We start from the raw sequence: 21699 nt of genomic DNA, 5'->3' as shown, positions 1-21699 counted from the left end.
ATTCTTAGGTTACAGATAAACTTCAATTACTCTCAGAGAGTTAACACTAACAATTGACCCTTAGAGTGCTAATGACCAGGTGACTGCAAAGAATATAAATCCTTCCATTCCCCTCTATTCGGTTAGAACTGAAGAAGCTTCTTGGATAAGCAAAACATTTGCAAAGAAAAAACCCCAAGAAAGTCCAGTTGCCTTATAGAAAAAGCACTTTTAGGATTCAATCACATGAGTTCAACTAATCAAAGAGTGCCATGCACAAAAATAGGCTACAAATGCAGCAGAATATGAAGCACATCATACGAATGCCCATGCAAGAAAACTGGATTGCTAATTACAATCTTCTACTTAAGCATGGGCAGAAACTCGGTAATTGAATGCCGAAACTCAGTTCTGTGGGATCATATTAAAAGAGGCCTGGCCAAATGTTTCTTGACTCTCTGCTTATATTGAAATGGTAGAAATGGAAGGTAAACCACTCTCATTTCCATCCTTATGTGCTTCCAATCACTAATTACCACTAAATCATGCTTCCAAAATTTGGCAACAAAATGATGAATCTTTGCCTTCAGATGTGGAGCTGGAGGGTATTAAGGATGAAAATAGGATCAGCTCAGCTCCCTGAAACTTCTTGTATATCCTCCCACATTTTTGAAACCAAACAAACAAAAAATCCCAGCAGCAAAAAGTTGCACAACCAAAATTAGCTACTTTGCTTCTGAATTTCAGTAGTATAATCACAGGCTATTAGAAGATTATAAATTACATGTTGGAAAGTTGTACATAGTTCACTACCTGCTCAGCTGTTTGAATATGATATACATGATGCTCTGGCCTAGTAAATTCAACTTCAATACAAAAAGGAAATACAAATCTGCAATTTATAAATTGATCATATATAGGATTGTTCTGTAATCATGGAAAAATCTATGGTAAGGACTATAACAGCAATATGGAATACTTTCCAAATTGCATGCAAGATCTAAACAGATTTTAATTATAGGCATTATACTATATTTAACTACAAGAGATACATCAACCAACAACTTCAATATAGTCTCCAACCTTCAAGATTGTACCTTTAGAATACAGCAGAGATTTCTGTTTTTTGGCAGTCCTTTTCTTACATTAAATAAATTTACAATGGTTATCTTAAATCTCTAGTAAACCTAAAGTATCTACACTGAACCTTTTAAAAAATCTACAACATCTGTTAAAGAGACAAAAATATACCCCATTCCTTTGCTTACATCCCTGTTCTTGCAGTCCTTGGAGCACCAAAAATATTTTTAAAAAAATGCAGCTTCTGTCTACAAGCATTTTCCCCCTGCTCCTGATTTGTAGATATTTGTAGATATCTGATATTCCAGAATTCCTTAGATTTCAATAATTATGTATATATCAGATGAGACTACACAAATTATAGATTCACACCCATTCACTCCAGCATTCTATGATACTCTTCAACACAAGTTTCCTTGCTGATTTTTTTGTAATCAAAAATTTATTTTGCCAAAGAAACTAGCCAATTAACACTGATACTATGTCAAACTTTATACAATGACTTAAATTTTAAAAAAAATTATATAAGAAGATATACACACAAAGAAAATACACAGTATAACTGGATTTCCTAATAGACAGTCTTACAATTTTTATCTCTTTGCACGAAAAAAAGACATATTAAGACCTTCCTCTCACATCACCTGTCCATCAGCATCCTCAAAATCAAGGCCTTCATCTTGTCCTTCAAGTTCTACTGTGGCTTCTTCCTCCTCATCTTCTGCTGTAACAATCCGTTGGGGAGATTCTGTGGCTTCAATCACATCTTCAAACTCAGCAAAATCATTATCATCATATTCCACTAAGTCATCGTCATCAAACTCCTCAAATTTGGCCAAAGAAAGACCCCATAGGATAAAGAACGTAGTCACCAAAAACCACCAACTTCTCATTGTTGCTGGGGAAGAAAACGCTCAATAAATAAAAAATAGCAAAGGTCCAAAATCTTTCAATTTCAAAATAAGCCATTGTTCCATGGAGATCTTTTTCACAATTTTTTTTTTCTAAAGCAACTTAACAGGAATTGTAACAAGTTGTGGAACTAAACCCCAATAATTACAGTAATAGTGCATTTCACAAAATAAATACCTTATTGTAGCTATCCTAAATTTACTCTAGCATTATATGAAAAGAGCGCAATATTTTTGTAATAAGAAGGGCAAGTGTTGAATTATAGTTCTGGGCATCTTTCCCATACTGGATAATGATATTTTGAGAAATTTGTTAGATTTACATTTTTTTTAATTTAGATTTTTTTAAATCCTGTCTTTATTATTTTTGTACATAACTCAAGAAAGTGGACATATCCTTTCCCACAACAACCACCCAGCTGGCTTTCATGCTTTCAAGTGAGACTAGAACTTACATTCAGGAGTTTCTAGCCTGGAGCTTAACTACTAGACCAAACTGGATAATACTCATATTAGTATTATTAATACAGAAACAACAATGTGCTACAAATAAAATAATACAGTTCTTTTCCCAGATTCCCTATTTTCTTTACAATTGCCTTATGAAAAAATATAAGCAGAAGGATTAACTTGTCCTATGGATCACTGAAAGAAATGTGTGATTTATCTGGGGTTTAATGATACGTTATTTATTTATCCACCTCTAACCTGCCTTAAAGAGACACGGTGGCTCAGTGGCTAAGATGCTGAACTTCTCAATTGAAAGGTCGGCAGTTCAGTGGTTCAAATCCCTAGTGCTGCGTTACGGGATGAGCTCCCGTTACTTGTCCCAGCTTTTGCCAACCTAGCAGTTCGAAAGCACGTAAAAAATGCAAGTAGAAAAATAGGGACCACCTTTGGTGGGAAGGTAACAGTGTTCTGTGTGCCTTTGGCATTTAGTCATGCCGGCCACATGACCACGGAGAACGTCTTCGGACAGCACTGGCTCTTCGGCTTTGTAACGGAGATGAGCACTGCCCCCTAGAGTCGGGAACGACTAGCACATATGTGCGAGGGGAACCTTTACCTTTACCTTTAACCTGCCTTAAAGCATAGTACAGGCACACAAATTCCCCCCCCCATTAAATTTGTAGTAATAAAACATTATCATAGGTATCTTTTGAGCAATAAAGGAGTTAGAATTCTACTACATCTAAGCCTTCTGTATATGAACAATTTAAGATGGAATAGGCACAGCCAACCAGTAACCATATGTATTTAATGGAAGTTTTTAAAAATTTCTTTTAATTGCCATCTTACGTCTAGTTTCTCAAGTTTAGGAATTGAGTTTATCAGAAATCAGCACCCAAGTTTTGATAGTATGGTAACATGTGAATAGAGAGTGGGCAGAAGGTAGTTCAGAATCTGCTAGTATAAGGTAGCTGAGGGTAATAGATTAGCAGTGACTCCACACTTTTTAAATTTCTCATGCTTTAATAACAAAAGGATTTCTACCCTGAATCTGACTGTTGGAATCTTGAACTGCGTTATATTAGTTTGATATGCCCTGAGGCAAGGAAGATGCTTTCTATCTGGTGTAGAGATACTTACTATATGTGTCTACCAGCATTAAATAAATAAATCTAAATAAACACATTAATAATATATCCATGCCAAACCCAAACTACTTGTCTCATATTGAATGTAAATAATGCAAACCTATTCTGCCTAAACTTCAAAAACGTAATTTATTTATTTCAGTTTGCATGGCTGCTTGCTTATCATGCAACTCTGGACAATTAACAGCTTTTTTTAAAAAATTAAAAAAACACAAAAGAAATAATTAAATAGCACATTGAATGCAATTCACATTCAAAACATTATTGGCTTGCATAATATCCTGGCCAGTGCCTTCAAGGGCTTTTCTTCAAGGCCAGCAGGGGTCGGACCATCCAAATTTCAAGGGGAATGTTGTACAATAGGGAAGGCATAGTAACAGAGAATCCTTTGCAAGTGAGAATGCATGACCCCTGGCCCCTGATGAGATGATACTGTTAACTGATGAGGCCTGGAACATTCCAACCCTTTGAATTTTGTTGGAACAGCAATTGGATACAAATAATCATGCAAATATCCAGATCATGTGCTATTAAGGACTTTTCAAGTGACTACAAAAAATATTGAATGGTATTGGAATCTCACTGGCAACCAGTGCAGTTCATGCAACAATAAACATATCCATGTGTACCCCCACAGCACTGCATTCTGGACTAGATGGAGTTCTGAGTGGCCTTCAAATAAAATCCCACATAATGTGCACTGCAATACTCTAAATTCAAAGTCACTAAGGCTTTGTAGGTAAGGTTCTACATTTAGAGAAGAAAAACAAAATGCACAGGTACCGTATATGTGGTACCTTGCTCAATAGTAGTAACTGTGAGAGGGATCTTGGAGTCCTAGTGGACAACCATTTAGATATGAGCCAGCAGTGTGCAGCAGCTGCCAAAAAAGCCAACACAGTTCTGGGCTGCATAAATAGAGGGATAGAATCAAGATCCCATGAAGTGTTAATACCGCTTTATAACACCTTGGTAAGGCCACACTTGGAATATTGCATTCAGTGGCAATATTGTAAAAATGATGTTGAAAATGTAAAAGACGATGTAAAAAAGATGTTGAGACTCTAGAAAAAGTGCAGAGAAGAGCAACAAAGATGATTAGGAGACTGGAGGCTAAAACATATGAAGAATGGTTGCAGGAACTGGGTATGTCTAGTTTAATGAAAAGAAGGACTAGGTGAGACATGATAGCAGTGTTCCAATATCTCAGGAGTTGCCACAAAGAAGAGGGAGTCAAACTATTCTCCAAAGCACCTGAGGGTAGAACAAGAAGCAATGGGTGGAAACTAATCAAGGAGACAAGCAACTTAGAACTAAGGAGAAATTTCTTGACAGTTAGAACAATTAATAAGTGGAACAACTTGCCTGCAGAAGTTGTGAATGCTCCGACACTGGAAATTTTTAAGATGTTGGTTAACCACTTGTCTGAAGTGGTGTAGGATTTCCTGCCTGGGCAGGGGGTTGGACTAGAAGACCTCCAAGGTCCCTTCCAACTCTGTTATTCTATTCTATTTTATGGCATGAGTGACTAAGAATAAGGTCTCCTCATCAAGTAATAGGGCCATTTGGCAAAACATGATTTATGCAATGGTCCTCCTAGATATGTCTGTACAACTACATTCAGAACTAAAAAGGAAAAATCTCCAGATCTAAATGATTCCCAAAGCCACTTGATCTTGCTAGAGTTAAACCTCAGACTGGTCCTTTCTATCCAGGCTCCTCCCCTTCCCCCACCTCTAGACACTGAGACAGAAAAAAAAATCTGCAATTGACATACAGGTAATCCTTGATTTACAACCGTAACTGAGCCCAAATTACAGTCATAAATCAAGGTACCAAGTGACTGGATTTGAATTTATCGCTGTTTTTTACAACAGTCATTAAGTGAATACCATGATCTTTAAGCCAATCCATTTTCCCCAATGGGTATTTTGTAACTTTGAATGGTTTTTAAATAACCAGTTTTAGCTGAGGACTGTATGTATACAATTGGGTATCAACCTTTTCCTCCTAACCCAGTCAACCCAAACCATGATTGTATTATGTGGCCATTTGTCATTATAATATGGAAAAATGTGAAATCGAAAAAAATAAAAATAGCTAAGAGTCAGGTGATATGCAATTAAATTATCCTTTTAAAAATTTGCGTATGTCCAGGCTTTGTCACTGAAAAAGTAACTCACAAATCCTTGTTTTAAAATTCTTCTTGAAAATTATAAAACCTATTTCTTGAACCATTGACCAATATAACATAATGGTAGAATAAAAAATAATAAGAAAATGGAGAAGTAGGGGAAAAAAATCAGTCCAACTCATTGAACTTTGTAACCAAGTTGTGTTTTGAACTGGGATTTGAGCTGAGAATCAAATCATTCTATTGGCGCAATAACTTGCACATGCTGGTAAGCTATTGCAGAGCGTTATACTTATTCAATGGCCACTGTTTTAACTATGATTAACGGACCACTAGATTCTATTTTTTTAAAAAAATATGCTGTAGTTTCCCAGTAGTCCTGACACCAGCATATGCTTGACTTGAATTTAAATGTATTATTTAAATAATTTGATCTCCACAGCATGTTGGTTGCAATTTCCATAATTCTTTCTGTGATTAAAGACTTAATGATAATATAGATTACTTTCTAGATGCTGAAATACGACTCCCACAATTCTTTACCACTGCCAATGTTAACACTGGGAATTGAAGTCTATAACTGCTGGGGAAGGTATCAAGCTGCCTAACCTGCCTAACCTCAATATAGTTAATGGATTTATGGAAAGTGTAGTTTGACACGCCCAAAAATTACCAATGTTAAGATTTCAAGAAGGCCAGCATTAAATTTCTAATAAGTGCATGACGGATCTGACATCTCAGTGTTTCTAACGTTATTATCACTGAGGGCTACAAAAAAAAAATAATAATACCCATCTTTGTAGAGCAAAATGTAATTACTATTGCACTACAGGAGCAGTAATCTGCTAGCCTTTTTTTCTCCCCCCCTATCTTTAGACACACAATTTCCTACTAACCAGTTTTCTAACAGTTTCAATTTTTATTATTTCAGTTTAGCAAGATATGTGTGAAAATTATTCTCAGGACTGGCCTAGATACCCCCCAAAAAAGGGTCCCTTTAAAAAAAAAAAGCGGTGGAAATGATTAGTTTGTAGCCAAAAGGAGCCTGTTCCAACCAGAATAAATCACCTTCAGCCATTCAGGGTGGCCTCCAGGATTGCAAAGAGTGCAGTTCAGGTCATCTGGAGGGAACGAGGTGGGGAAGGCTAGCTCCGGTCCCAACGCCAGGGCCAGGCACACACCTGTGAGAGGCAATCCTCGTGTATACAGCCAATTTGGGGCTATTTTTTCCTCTCCCAGGACGGGCTATGTCCACCACGCCTTTCCTGATTGAGGAACAACATTATAATTTTACCTTATACTATCTAGCCTTACAAGAGAGAGCTCCCTCCCCTTCCCCACCCACCCCCACCCCACCACCCACCCCGTATCTCTTAGTCCTCAAGCCCTCCTGCTCGATACCTCAGACCAGGTTTTTTAGTCTCACAACGTCCCCAAGACCAATTCGCTCCTCCGCTAGGTTGAACGATCCCAACACGGTGGCTTTTTTTTTTTTTTCGCCCTGCCGTAAGTTACGTCACTTGCGTAGGTCAGCGCATGCGCCTCCAAGTCGAAAGAGCAGAAATGGGGTAGTGGCTCTTCGAAAGGGTGGGATGTTAGAAGAGAGAGAGAGAGAGAGAGAGAGAGACGACGTTCCTTAAAAGGGTACCTGGCTTACCTCCAGGTCTTGGCGAGCTTCTTTGCGTTTTGATGATTTAATTAGGCGATTGGAAGAGAGGGGAAAGAAGGACTGATATTTTCCTTGTTCTGAGAAAGTATGCATCTTGTTTTCTGCGGGCGTACAGCAGGGATTTAGGGTGAAAGCAATGTTGTGTGTGACGCTTTTTATATCGGGCTCTAAAAGTCAAGTTTAGCTAAATCTATCTCTCCCCATCCCTTTCTTTCTTTCTTTCTTTCTTTTTTTTTTTTGCTTTAATTTATATGCCGCCCTTCTCCGGAGACTCAGGGCGGCTTACAGTGCGTTAAGCAACAGCCTTCATACTTTTGTATATTTATACAAAGTCAGCTTATTGCCCCCACAATCTGGGTCCTCATTTTATCTACCTTTGAAAGGATGGAAGGCTGAGTCAACCTTGAGCCTTGGTGAGATTTGAACTTGCAGTAATTGCAAGCAGATGTTAATAACAGTGCTTTAGTCCACTGTACTACCAAGGCTAAATTTGTATTTAGAAAGGGAGATTAATTCTCCCATACCATGACATTTTAGCCCATCAACTGGTATTTGTTGACGCAGAGATATTTTTGGTAAAAAAACATGGAACTGTTTTGTGGCACCGTATACAATCATTCTGGCATAATCTTTCAGGATAAGTGCTCATGTCAACTGAAGGACAACTATGTTTGTTAGGCTGCAATCTAGTAGATGCTTATACCTGAGAGTAAACACCCCTAACTATAGATGCTTTGAGGAAAATGATCTCAATCTCAATTTGAGGTTCAACATATGGTATCAGTGCTCCACCTATTAGCACTTCCCCTAAACAGTGGCTAAAACATAGTGAAAGTGAATTATCTCTGTTTCACTTATAGCATACCCTGTATGCAATTAAATATGTACACCTGGATTGTGCTATCACTGATTTTCCATTTTATGACCTGAAGCATTCCAGTATTCAAAACAATTGTAAGGTTTATCAACAGTATGTGCGGCTCTTCATATATTTAAGAGGGTATATATTTCTTGGGTTGCATTTTTTTTCCACACTGCCCTTTCATATTTCTTCAAGAAATGATCTCGATTCAAAAAAGAATCTACAGAATCTATAGAGTCCAAGGGTGGGGGGGGGAAGGGCAGAATTGTATTTTTATAGATTTGGAGAAATAAATGCATGCTCCGTGCGTTATGCTACTCTAGATTTTTAGATCTACGTCCCTCTCAGAGTTTATGGCTGGTATCTGACGTCATCAAAGTGCGCAGGGCAGAGTAAAGGCCCGCGTTTTGAGGACGAGGTTTATGTGTGCAAGGGCCCTTCAAGAGCAGAGTGTCGGTCTATTATATGCGTGACGTCTGTACGTCACGGTCATTTCAGCAGGCAACCTCCTCATTTGTACATTACAGCAATCGAGCAAAAGAAAGGAGGGAAGACAGTTCCCCAAATACCCTAGTAATAACCGGTAGGTTAAACGGAACAGAAGCAGAGAAAAGAGGCAGAGCAAAAGGCCTGAGGAGAGCCTGGAGCCTCCTGGGTTTGGCGGTTGGTTAAGGAGGAAAAGGAGGGGGCGGGGCTGAGGCCTAGTCGGGGCACGTAAACATTTGAAGCTCATCGTTTTCACTTTTTCTCCCATCAGGTAACCTCCTTTTTGTGTCTTCGGGCCGGCCTCTGGCCCGCCTCGAGGTGAGTAAGAGACCATATAAAATCAGTTTGGAAGAGAGTAGATTTGAGAAGCTAATGTAGATAATGAATGTTCGACTCTTCAAATAAATGATCTTAACTACATTTTGGCATCCTTAAAGCGCTTATTCCTGGAAACAAGTGATGGGTGATTCTTAGTCTTATGCTAAATAGTATAGTGAGTTGCTTAGTCCATGATGTTATATTTATTTGTTTGTTTATTAATAAATAAAACAACAGTGCTGATTTTTCTGTATTAGGCTAGTTTTTAATAAGTAGGACATAATTTATCATATTATATATATTATAAATATATTATAAATATCAATTATTTAAGATTGAGTGGGAAATCTTGGATTGGAATGGAGAGTAGGAGGAAATTCCTTTTCTCTCTTTTTTACAATGATTAAATATTTAGAAGATGAGCAGAGGAGGGACCACTGAATATTAAAAAAAAAAAATCATGGTGAAAAAATGTTTAGAATAGCCACTACTCTGTTGCAGTTTGTCAGTGTATGGAAAGAAGCAAGTAGTTCAGGGGGAAGTCTAGGCTTTCAATGAATTCATTCACCTGAATGAATAAAAGGGTGGCAAAATTATTTTCCTTTACTATATACAGAATCAATTGAAAAAGAATGTACCAAGAAAAAAATGAACTCACTTCCTCTTTAGTGGAACATCTCTTTCCCATCTCTCAAAAGGATTGTTGCTCCAGTATCTGATTTTAGTTACAATAAATGGTAAAAAGCAACTATGTTAAGTCCTTAACAAAAGTAGAATCCTTGTCTTAGTAAACAAAATATTTCCATTAAATTAAGATTTAATTTGCCCATTTGGAATTTTTAAGTTAATGCCCTCTAAACCGTGTGTCCCTGAAAATAAGATCCTGTCTTATATTTTTTTGAAAATAAGCACTTGGCCTTATTGCCATGTGCTCAGAAGCCTGATTGGGCTTATTATCAGGGGATGTCTTATTTTGGGGGAAACAGGGTAAATATAATGGTACTTGTTTTGATGGACTTTCCTAAGGTATGGTGGTAATTGTTAAAAGTAATAATTTATTTGCCTATCAGTCTTTTCTACTTAATCCATATTATGTAATTTTTGTTATCTTTTAAATGGATACGTGGTTTTTAATTTTATCTTTCATTAGATATATTACCAACATCATGAATTGGAACAAGGGTGGACCTGGCACTAAGAGAGGCTTTGGTTTTGGTGGCTTTTCAATATCCTCTGGAAAGAAGGAGGAGCCCAAGCTGCCACAACAATCCCATAGTGCTTTTGGAGCCCCTGGTTCTTCTGGGTTTGGGAAGACACCACCACCTCAGCTGCCATCCTTTTACAAGATTGGATCTAAACGAGCAAATTTTGATGAAGAGAATGCGTAAGATCTTATTTTTGCACATATATCTATAGTAGGCATACTTCCCAAAATTTGATCATTGTGTTACCTAACAGTATCTCAAAGAAAGCACCAATGAGGGATGTAGCTTTTTTTATTACAGCCAGTAAAATCAGTATGACATAATTAACTTGTTTTATTTTTATTATTTTTAAGCTGGACTATGGCACATAAGTCTTGAATAGAGCTTGAACTGTACCCAACTCATATAAATAAATAGTTATGATGTAATACTTAACTCATAGTCATATAACTTATTTTAAGATATAGTTTCTGTCTTGTGCTGCTGGCTTTTTGATAACTGGATTCTTTATTACAGAATTCCCTTTTTCTCTTTCTTTAATGATTAGATACTTTGAAGATGAGGAGGAAGATTCCAATAATGTTGACTTGCCATACATTCCTGCTGAAAACTCTCCTACTCGTCAGCAATTCCATTCCAAAGCAACTGATTCAGATAGTGAGGATGACCCATTGGAGGCATTCATGGCTGAAGTGGAAGTAAGTTATTATTTCCTTTAATTTTACAAAGATTGCCTGACATCAAAATTTGCTGTTTAGAAAAGCAACTTATACTTTAAGTCTGATCTTCAAAAGCAAGAAATAAAAATATTATTAATCTTACTCATTTTTAATTTATTCTGAATGTACTTACTTTTCAACAGATTGCCCAGCTGATATTACAGAAATGAAAGAAAAAGCAAATAAGAAAATAAAGGAATTGCTATCTTTTCAGCTATAAAAATATTTTGGGTTGCTATCACAGGAAAGACCATGCTTTCATGAGCTTTTGTTTAAATCTGATGCTTGTTTTTGTCAAGTCTTGTCAGTCTGTCACATCAGATTTGAAAGAAGGCACTGTTCAGTTTTTGTTACCATTGAAATAAGCTTTTCAAGTTCAGTGAAAAAAATCTGTACTTGGTTTATCAAATAATGTACAGGTAGTCCTCTGGTTATGAAGGCAGTTGGAACCGAGATTGCCATTGGTAAGCAGTGCAATCCTTAAGTATGACATCATAAGTTCATGTATTCAGCACCATGGTAAGTTTGAACAGTTGCCAAATGAATTGACTTAAGCTGAGGACTATCTGTATTTACTTGCTTACAGCTCCATGAATTCTAAGTAACAGAAATTTTTATGGGAGTTGATATTAAATATGCTACTTTTTAAAATAATGTTTTGTGATTGATTAGGATCAAGCTGCTAGAGACATGAAAAGATTAGAAGATAAAGATAAGGAAAGAAAGAATTCAAAGTAAGTTTCATATATCATATTCCTATTGAAATCAACAAAAGTTCATCAACAGTGTTTAAGCATGGTATCATTATTTCTAGCTAGATATTTTATTTTCATGCCAAGATAGTTCTCTAGATGCTATGATTTGGATTTTAAGGGTTAAATTTTATGGGGCTAGTGTATGATTAATTCTTACTTATGACAAGCAAAACTTGACTTTTTAGTCCTTTTCAGGTGTAAAATTCTGTGAGCACTTCTCATATTTCATAGATTGGAAATTCTAGTCAACTCATCAGAATTTGGCAAGTTATGGGGGGGTTGGAGTTGTTATAAGAAATGTGTTTTTATTGCAGCTGAATGTATCTATGTTGAGTCATTTTGGCACTCATCAGGCTGAATATATGGAGCTGGGTATGTGGAACATTTGCAGGGAAGTTTTGTTTCTCTGCTTATTTTTCCAGGGGTATACGCGATGATATTGAAGAAGAAGATGATCAAGTGAGTTTTCTACAAAATCTTTTTATCTATGTAAAAATGAAATCGGATCCCTTGAACAAATTAGTGTTAAAATCTGTCTTAGTATAAAAGGATGCTTATGACCATATAAATCCCAGCTGAGAATGTGTAAGTAGAAGCCATTGGAGAGATCATGTAACACAATTTTAATAAAAACTTCTGTGATTGTCTTTTAATTTTCACACTAGAACATCTAATATTTTTAGACTATACTGCAACTTGTTAGTATATTACAGAGGAGCTTCATGTGTGCTGGTAACAAGTTAGTATGTCTTTGATACCCGAAGTATCCACTTTCTACATTTGTACAGTGGTTCCTTTATCTTGTTGCTTCTGTAACCAGTGGACAATCATCACCATATCACAATGGCAAGTAATTATTCATTCCAGTGGAGCCCACTTGTTACCTGTCAGTAGGAGGTATTTTCAGTCAGGAGTATACTCAATTCATTATGGATACTTTAAAAGTAAGTTATGACAGCAAGTCTAAGGCACAGTTTGAGATTAGGAAAAAAAATTGTTTAGCAGAGACCTTTAGAAAACACAATTCTAGGATGTTTGAGTGACAAAGGAAGACTATTCCATTTATAAAGTTACCATTTTTTGTTGTTAGTTGCAAAGTTGTGTCCGACCCATCGCAACCCCATGGACAACATTCCTCTAGGCCTTCCTGTCCTCTACCATCCTTTGGAGTCCATTTAAACTCATGCCTACTGCTTCAGTGACTCCATCCAGCCATCTCGTTCTCTGTTGTCCCGTTCTTTTGCCCTCAATCTTTCCCAGCATTAGGCTCTTCTCCAGTGAGTCTTTCCTTCTCATTAGGTGGCCAAAGTATTTAAGTTTCATCTTCAGGACCTGTCCTTCTAAAGAGCAGTCAGGGTTGATCTCCTCTAGGACTGACTGGTTTGATCGCCTTGCAGTTCAAGGGATTTGCAGGAGTCTTCTACCCATTACCAAAGTGCAAACTCAATCACAAGTCTTTGTGTTTTTTAGTTGAAGCACCACAGGACCGGACTTGCTTTATAGTTGTTTTTACAATGATCGTAAAGCAAGTTACCGTGGTCATTAACCACATAGTTAAGCAAATACAGCATTAAAAATGTTGCAAATTGTGGTCACATAACTGCAGAATGCTGCAATTGTTTGTTGCCAAGCTCCCAAAATGCAATATTATAATGGGGGCAGCAGTGGTAACCTTGAGGACAGATCAAAAGTAGCTTTTTGGATATCTGTTGTAACTTTGGTCATTAAACGACTGATTGTAAGTCAAGGATGTGTAATAACTGCCTGTATATCACTGAGTTAATATAGCTTACACATGTTTAGAATGCAGAAATAAATCTTTTGCCAACAAAATTGTAACTTATAAATAGAGATGTGTCATAATGTCCTCCCATCTCTTCTTATTTGGTTCATTTATGACAGTGAATCTGACAAGGTACTTACAATACGCAGAGAATACTTATGTACATCTCTCCCAGTTGTTTAAAGACAGGAAATAACACTGAAGTATTGATGCAATTATAGAAATAGTTAAAGCAGTCAGTTAATAAAATTGGTTAAATGTACATATGAAAAATTTAATTCAGATTTTTTAAGAATATGGATAGGTGGTTCCTCTAAGTGTAATTTAATATTTTCTTTTGAAAGAAGGGAAGATCTTACTTAATTTCTTTTCATTTTATCTTTAAAATTGAAATTATGAATAGATTCTAAAGAAAGTATTTAGGAAATTTATCTTGTCCCATAATGCATGTACTCGTTAACATGGGTCCTCATAATTGTGGCTGGTGTAACATCCCCACAGTCATGCAATTGGGGTGTTTGGCAATCATAAGGTCACATGATCACCATTTGCAACTTTTACTGCCATTTTCTGCCAAGTAAAGTCAGTAGAGAACCCAGCAGGAAGTCACAATTAGTGGTTATGAGACTGCTTCAACTGCACGAGGTTTACGTAGTGACAACAACTAGGACTACCACGATTACCATTGTAATGTTGCACAGCATTACTTAGTTGCCAGCCCAAACTTCCATTGTTAAATGAGGACTACCTATAATCACAGTCAATCCCCTCACATGCATCAGAGATCCAGAAAAGAGTTTGGAATGTGATTAGTATAATGCATAAGTATGTTCCTAAGAAATCACATATTAAAGTCATTTGGAACAATGTCCTTTGTGGTTTTAGCTAATTTTTTGTAGAAATCTACTAGGTTCTTCTGTATTCTGTACATTATAAAAATATTGTTCATATTTGTCAGTCATTGTTGTTTCATTAGATGATTTCTGTGCTGAAAATGCAATTCAAATAGACTCTTACTGCTCTTGCACACATTAAAGTAAGCTATTACCTTAATGTGGTTAGCAGTAAACTGCATTTCTTCCTTCTCATCTGTATGCAGTTACACTTTTCTGTTTTGCTGCAGGAAGCTTATTTCCGTTACATGGCTGAAAACCCCACTGCTGGTGTGGTTCCAGAAGAGGAGGAAGATAACTTGGAGTATGATAGTGATGGCAATCCAATAGCACCATCTAAAAAAATTATTGATCCTCTGCCACCTATTGATCATTCAGAGGTGATGAAATTTATTCTTTTCGTAAAATTGTATCAGTGTTAAGCTAAATTATAAGTCAATAATATTGAAGAAGGCAAACTAGGAAGAAAACACATCCTCTAATGCAGCAGCCCCCAACCTTTTTGGCACCAAGGATCAGTTTCATAGAAGACAATTTTTCTATGGATGCGGGTGGGGTGGGGTATGGTTTCAGTCACTCGCTTGCCTGCCACTTGCCTCCAATTGTGCAGCCTGGTTCTTAACAGGTCACGGACCAGTACTGGTCCATGACCAGGGGATTGGGAACCGTTAGTATATGCATTCAATTTCTTTTATATTGTGCCATGATAATTCTGAAATATTAGATATTAATAACTGAAATGGTTAGGTAAAGGATTTTATTTCGACATAAGAGATTTATTGCATTTCTTGTTTTCCTCATCTTGACTGTCAATTTGATGTTCCAATGTTTCAAATGTTCTGCTAGTATTCTCTATATTCATAATATCACAGGAGCTAGCAATAGTTACCTTTTACCTGATCAGGTGGCATTCCTCACTAATAAGGAATAATTGGCTTGCAGATTGAATACCCGCCGTTTGAGAAAAACTTCTATGACGAGCATGAAGAAATCACCAGTCTCACTCCACAACAAGTAGTGGAGTTGCGCCATAAGTTAAATCTCCGGGTAAGATGAAAACAAGAATCCTTGTTTCTGGGCTGTTTTCTTGTTTATACATTTTATTGTGTGCTAAACAGATGCTGGATCTTACAGCAATATTGCAGCAGACTAGAGAATGCTTTCCAAAAGGAAAAGGTTTGGATAAAAAAATATGACATGAAAGGAATGGGAGGTAAAATATTAAAAAAAAGAAAATTTTGGGACTCTGGGGAACTGATAGGTAAATGTTTTGATTCTGACAATTTGTCACCTATTTCCTGTTGAGTACTTTTTAAGCTCATGTAGCTTAATTCTTTGTATTTTAGAGTTGGAAAGAGGCCTCTTTCTAGACTCTGAAATGTTTCCTGGGGTTCTCTGGTCCATAATAGTGATTTTTTTTTTAGCTCTTCTAGCTGTTTACTTTTTCTTATGGTGCATCAAGTGAAAGGCATAGGGGTTTGAGGATAACTGATTTCCTTCCTGTATAACATTTTATATATCACATGTCCACAGCATCCCTCCCTCAGTGTCCTGGTGATAGTGCAGTGATGGCTAACCTTTTTGCCATCGCGTGCTGGGGGGGGGGGGTTGGGGAGGTTCGCGCATGTGTGTGCTCACACTCATAATTCTATGTGCCCTGCCCTACGCATGTGCGCACAACCCCCTACCCCCCCACCCGCTCCTGACACGCAATGGCCTGGTAAGCCCGTTTTTCTTTCTTACCTGGCTCCAGATCTTCTCTATGCATCTGGGAAGGGCAAAAACAGCCTTTCCCACTCCCTCGGAGGCCTGAAAGGGCCCATTTCTCAACTCCCAGGGGACAGGAAGTGACATTTTTTGCTGTCCCCAGCCTCCAGAGCCTCTCTAGGAGAAAAATGCCCCCCCCCCGGCCCTCTGGAGGACGGGAAACAGCCTCTTTCCCTACTTCTGGTGGGCCCAGAAGGTCCGAAAATCAGCTGGTCGGCACACACATGCGTGCCAGAGCTGAGCTGGCGTGCCACTGATACGGCTACACATGCCACCTGTGGCACGCATGCCATAGGTTCGTCACGGTGATAGTGTCAATATTTGGAAACGATGTCAGTGATACAATATTGATCCTCTTTTTTCTCCAAGACCAAGAATCATATGGGAGCAGGAAACCTCTGAAACAAGCCACTCTCATACATATTGTTAAAGCACCCCCAAATGATTCTCCTGAAATTCAGAAACAAAATGGATGAAATTAATAATGCAATTTTTAGCTCATTTGAGATGTAATTAGGAAATTTAAGATGGGAAAGAGAACGCTTTTTCTCTCAGAGTCCCAGGGGGGAAAAATGTAAAAAATTTAATCTTGCCCCTTCTAATAACATCAGCAAATACTGGAAACCCGCTTCCGAATTATTTGTTGAGGAACAAGTTGTTCAAATTGTTTCACCCTATCATTTCCAATAACCCCCACCGGGGGTAAGTAAGTAGCCCATTTCTGCTCTACACCAACAAGCATTTTAAACAATTTTCTTAAATGGATAATATAAGCATTTAAACTTTGGCATGTCTAATTAACTTTTCTTTTTCCTAGGTTTCTGGTGCTGCTCCTCCAAGGCCAGGAAGTAGTTTTGCTCATTTTGGTTTTGATGAGCAACTTATGCACCAAATCAGAAAATCAGAATACACGCAACCCACTCCTATCCAGTGTCAAGTAAGTATCATTTTTTCATAGTTTTTGAGAGAGTAGGGAGAGACTATCAGTTCTAACTTGGTTACCAAATGTAATGGATTTGGAGATATAAAGCCTGAAAACCAATCTGCCTCTTTAAAATAAAAAATAATGGTTTCTATATGTAACCATTCCTACAAAATTAGAAATTATTTAGAACAGCGGTCCCAACCCTTCCGACTCTGGGGTCCGGCAGGGGGCAGCAGCAGGAAGGTTTGCATATGCAACCAAATCTTGTGCAAATGGAGCTTCACACACTCGCCCACCTCTTGCACGGCCCCATTCCCAACAGGCTGCAGACTAGTATCAGTTCACGGATTGGGGGTGGGGGCCCCTGATTTAGAACAGTTTAAAAAGTTAGCTATTCTGCCTGATATCTCTAGAGCTCAGAATCTGCAGAACGTAATCAGAAGATAATTTATTTTGTTAAATACATGGTACAACTTAGAATTTGATACAAGACTATAATTTCCTGTATAATCAAATTTCTTTTGATTGATTGATTAGACTTTTATCCCCCTTTATTTTTATAAGGTGGCAAACATATATTCTTTCCTTCTCCTGTTCTCCTCACAATAGCCTCGTGAGGCGGCGTAGCACTGAAATGAGTGACTGGCCCAAAGTCATCCATCTGGCTTTCTAGACCAGCCTTGAGTATCAGAAACATCTCAGGCAGTGTACAGTGTGATTGGATATATTATGTTTAAATGTGGTTTTCCCTGATAAAAAAATAAGGAACCTGTAATCATCCATTTATTGCTGAAATGTGGTTTTTCCTATCCCTTATTGACTCTACAGCCTGCAGTTCAAGTTATAGTTCAGCAAAATCTGAAGGCATGAAATTCCCTCCTCCTTGTTTCAGTAGACATCTTTTCGAACTAATTTATTAAGTTCTGAAGCGCCTGCTGTATTTTGAAGTATTGTTCAGTTTTAAACAAAAATGTTGTTCCTCTTTCTCTGTAGGGTATTCCAGTGGCACTCAGTGGTAGAGACATGATTGGCATTGCAAAAACTGGCAGTGGAAAAACTGCAGCGTTCATTTGGCCCATGTTAATCCACATTATGGATCAGAAAGAGCTGGAGCCAGGTGATGGTCCCATTGCAGTAATTGTATGTCCCACTAGAGAATTGTGCCAACAGGTAAGTAAATTTGAATCTTTATGGGGGGGGAAATGTGGGAAAACAAATATTTATGGAAGGGGGAATAATATATTATAAATTTCTAAAATTACAATATATAGTATTCATTGTATCTTTTGAAGGTTACGCTGAAGGGGGTTATAATCAGATATCTATTGCTACCTCTAGCAACAATCCTGTCTTAATTATTCATTTTGATCAAAACTACCAACTCAGAAAAATCATTTAGTGATTTTAATATTATGTTAGTTTACTATTCATTAGTAAAGCTCAATTTATTATTGCAAAGCCCTGGAAAAACTGAATTACATCTTTATTTTGATCATTGGTATTTAGAAATATAGGAAGTTGCATTGTCTGAAAAATTAATACAACAAAAATAATTTTGAAGACTCTTAAGATTATAGTTTGTAGCCTCCACTTCTTAGCTTTTCCTACAAGTTTATTCATTTAAAAATCCTATTCAGTTTGTGATTGTGGTAATTAAGCAGAGAAAAATTACTTTTATGAAAAAGCCAGCTGATTTATTAATAGGACTAGCTTCTTCTGAAAATTACAAAATCTCTAGAGGAAGGAATTTGTACTGCAAATGCAAAGAGCTTTTCTGAGTGTGGTTTTCTAGCATATTGTGCTGGTGTGATTGATAAAGATTGATAAAAAATTGATAAGATATAGCTGTGCATATAATTCTTCATGTATGAACATCACAATACTACCTGCTTTTTCTATTACGTTTGAAAGAATAATTACAAAAATGATGTGCACATCTGTGAAGATGTGTTCCTAAATTCATTTTACAATACTGTTCCAATTGGATGCTGTGGCATAATCATGGAGGTTATAGAGTTTTGTCCTGAATATTTAAACAAAAAACTGAAATTCTGCCTTCTGTGCAATGGGAAAAATGAAAAGAGGAAACAGAACAAGAGACTATAGAAGCAGTCTGTATAATTCAGGTATGAACGGTTGGTGCTAGATGGATGGGAATAGAAACACCAGTGAAGAATTAAGTTACTGAAGAAAAATGTTTATCCACTCTGTATAGATGCTTCCCCAATGCCTACAGGCTGTGAGAGTAACTGGAGATGAGCAGCTGGCAAATCAGTGCTTTATAAAATTGAGATCTCTAGGATTTTGCCTTCCTTCCCCCCAAGTGATTCTGGAATTGTTCCACCTATAATTTTGGTTTTTTTTATAAAAGTTTTTTATTTTTATTTTTTATCAACATAATCAAATGTACAGTCTTTTGTCCATCATTAATCATTATTCATTCATCTTATTCTTTAACTTCCATTTGCTAATTAGTTGTTCGAGTCTGCTCTTCTACCATCTCCTTCCTTTATTTTAATACAACCTTTCCTTTTCTTCTTCCCTTCTCTCTCCTCTTCTCTTTCTACTTTCCTCATTCCTCCCCTCCTTCCCTTTTCTACTTCCTCTTCTCTTCCCCTCTCCTCTCTTCTTCCTCCCTTTCTTACCCTCTCTCCTCCTCTTTCCCCCTTCTTTCTTCCCTCCTTTTCCCGTTCTTTTCTTCTCACCTCTCAACTCTCCTTCTTCCCCTTCTCTACTCATCTCCCCTTTTCCACTCCCTTGTGGAACTCTCCTTTTTCAATTCAATTGAAAAACTCTTCTTTTTCAATTCAATCTGAGATGGTATTCGAGCAGCCCCGATTTCTATTCACATACATCTTCATTTCATATTTCTTTTTTACTTTATACTTATATCTCTTTTTACATTCCTGTACATTATTAATCAAGCCATGTGTCATCTGGGTATAACATTTTTGTGTCCTCATCTTCATAATTTGGAGGGTAGAGCCGAGGATTTTGTTCAGTATCTGTATGACAAAATCACTCAGTTTCGGGAAGATCTGGACTCCGACTGGGTAGTCTCAGGGGGAGGGACGGGGGCAGGTCTTGAGAATGTTATCTGGGATGAGTTTGATCCTGTGACCCCTGAGGACGTGGACAGGATTCTGGGTAGACTGAACGCGACCACTTGTTTATTGGACCCGTGTCCCTCCTGGTTAGTGCTGGCTTCTCGGGAGGTGACACGAGGCTGGTTCCAGGGGATTATAAATGCTTCGTTGGGTGAGGGTGTCTTTCCTGCCGCCTTGAAAGAGGCGGTGGTGAGGCCTCTCCTCAAGAAGCCTTCCCTGGACCCAGCAATGTTGGTAAATTATCGTCCGGTCTCCAACCTTCGTTTTGTGGCAAAGGTTGTTGAGAGTGTGGTTGCGCAACAGCTCCCCTAGCATCTGGATGAAACGACGTATCTGGATCCGTTCCAGTCGGGCTTCAGGCCCGGGTACAGCACGGAAACGGCATTGGTCGCGTTGGTTGATGATCTCTGGAGGGCTCGGGACAGGGGGTGCTCCTCTGTCCTGGTCCTGTTAGATCTCTCAGCGGCTTTTGATACCATCGACCATGGTATCATGCTGCACGGGTTGGAAGAGTTAGGGGTGGGAGGCACTGTGTTGCAGTGGTTCTCCTCCTTTCTCTCTGACCGGTCGCAGTCTGTGTTGACAGGGGGACAGAGGTCAACCCCGAGGCCCCTCATATGTGGGGTGCCGCAAGGGTCGGTCCTCTCGCCTCTCCTGTTCAACATTTATGTGAAGCCGCTGGGCGAGATCATCCGTGGTTTCGGGGTGGAGTACCATCAGTACGCTGACGACACCCAGCTGTACATCTCCACCCCGGACCACCCCAACGATGCCCTTGAAGTAATGTCCCGGTGCCTGGAGGCCGTACGGATCTGGATGGGGAGGAACAGGCTCAGGCTCAACCCATCCAAGACTGAGTGGCTGTGGTTTCCGACGTCCCGATATAGTCAGTTGATGCCATCACTGACTATTGGGGGCGAATCATTGGCCCCCACGGAGAGGGCTCGCAACTTGGGCGTCCTCCTGGATTCACGGCTGTCTTTAGAAGAGCACTTGACGGCCGTGACCGGGAGGATTTTTCATCAGGTTCGCCTGATTCCCTTTCTGGATCGGGACTCGTTACACACGGTCACTCATGCCCTCGTCACCTCCCGCCTGGACTATTGTAATGCTCTCTACATGGGGCTCCCCTTGAGGAGCACCCGGAGGCTCCAACTGGCGCAGAGTGCGGCCGCGCGGGTGGTAATGGGAGCGACATGGCGCTCCCATGTGACACCTCTCCTGCGCGAGCTGCACTGGCTCCCGGTGGTCTTCCGGGTGCGCTTCAAGGTTTTGGTTACCACCTTTAAAGCGCTCCATGGCTTAGGACCTGGTTATCTACGGGACCGCCTACTACCACCAATAGCCTCCCACCGGCCAGTATGCTCTCATAGAGAGGGACTCCTCCGGGTGCCGTCAGCCAAACAATGTCGGCTGGCGACCCCTAGGGGGAGAGCCTTCTCTGTGGGGGCACCTACCATCTGGAATGAGCTCCCCCCAGAGATACGGAGGATCCCGGATCTGCGCAC

The 21699-nt window shown here is 38.8% G+C and overlaps 2 protein-coding genes across 4 annotated transcripts in view; one reads left to right on the top strand and one right to left on the bottom strand.

Moving 5' to 3' along the window:
• The window catches only part of CCDC47 (coiled-coil domain containing 47), a 40661-nt gene extending 33423 nt beyond the window's left edge, over positions 1-7238 (bottom strand). Inside the window, exons 1-3 of one of the 2 annotated variants that reach the window (XM_034415403.3) lie at positions 7104-7226; positions 6771-6967; positions 1704-1957 (exon numbers count right to left, since the gene is read on the bottom strand). In XM_034415403.3, coding sequence (XP_034271294.1) covers positions 1704-1957; positions 6771-6780 — 264 coding nt within the window. In that variant the 5' untranslated portion in view covers positions 6781-6967; positions 7104-7226. Of the gene's footprint in view, positions 1-1703; positions 1958-6770; positions 6968-7103 lie in introns of both variants that reach the window. The other variant, XM_034415405.3, reaches the window with a different exon arrangement.
• A 1361-nt stretch (positions 7239-8599) lies between these two features.
• Positions 8600-21699, top strand: part of DDX42 (DEAD-box helicase 42) — a 26482-nt gene continuing 13382 nt past the window's right edge. The window contains exons 1-10 of one of the 2 annotated variants that reach the window (XM_034415399.3): positions 8600-8816; positions 8991-9037; positions 10188-10421; positions 10790-10940; positions 11634-11695; positions 12139-12175; positions 14623-14772; positions 15335-15439; positions 16977-17096; positions 18078-18254. In XM_034415399.3, the coding sequence (XP_034271290.1) occupies positions 10204-10421; positions 10790-10940; positions 11634-11695; positions 12139-12175; positions 14623-14772; positions 15335-15439; positions 16977-17096; positions 18078-18254 (1020 nt within the window). In that variant the 5' untranslated portion in view covers positions 8600-8816; positions 8991-9037; positions 10188-10203. The remainder of the gene's footprint in view (positions 8817-8990; positions 9038-10187; positions 10422-10789; positions 10941-11633; positions 11696-12138; positions 12176-14622; positions 14773-15334; positions 15440-16976; positions 17097-18077; positions 18255-21699) is intronic. The other variant, XM_087893947.1, reaches the window with a different exon arrangement.

This window comes from Pantherophis guttatus, chromosome 4, assembly GCF_059756535.1.
Source record: "Pantherophis guttatus breed Tessera chromosome 4, ASM5975653v1, whole genome shotgun sequence".
Taxonomy (NCBI): domain Eukaryota; kingdom Metazoa; phylum Chordata; class Lepidosauria; order Squamata; family Colubridae; genus Pantherophis; species Pantherophis guttatus.
This window is presented reverse-complemented; position numbering and strand designations above follow the sequence as displayed.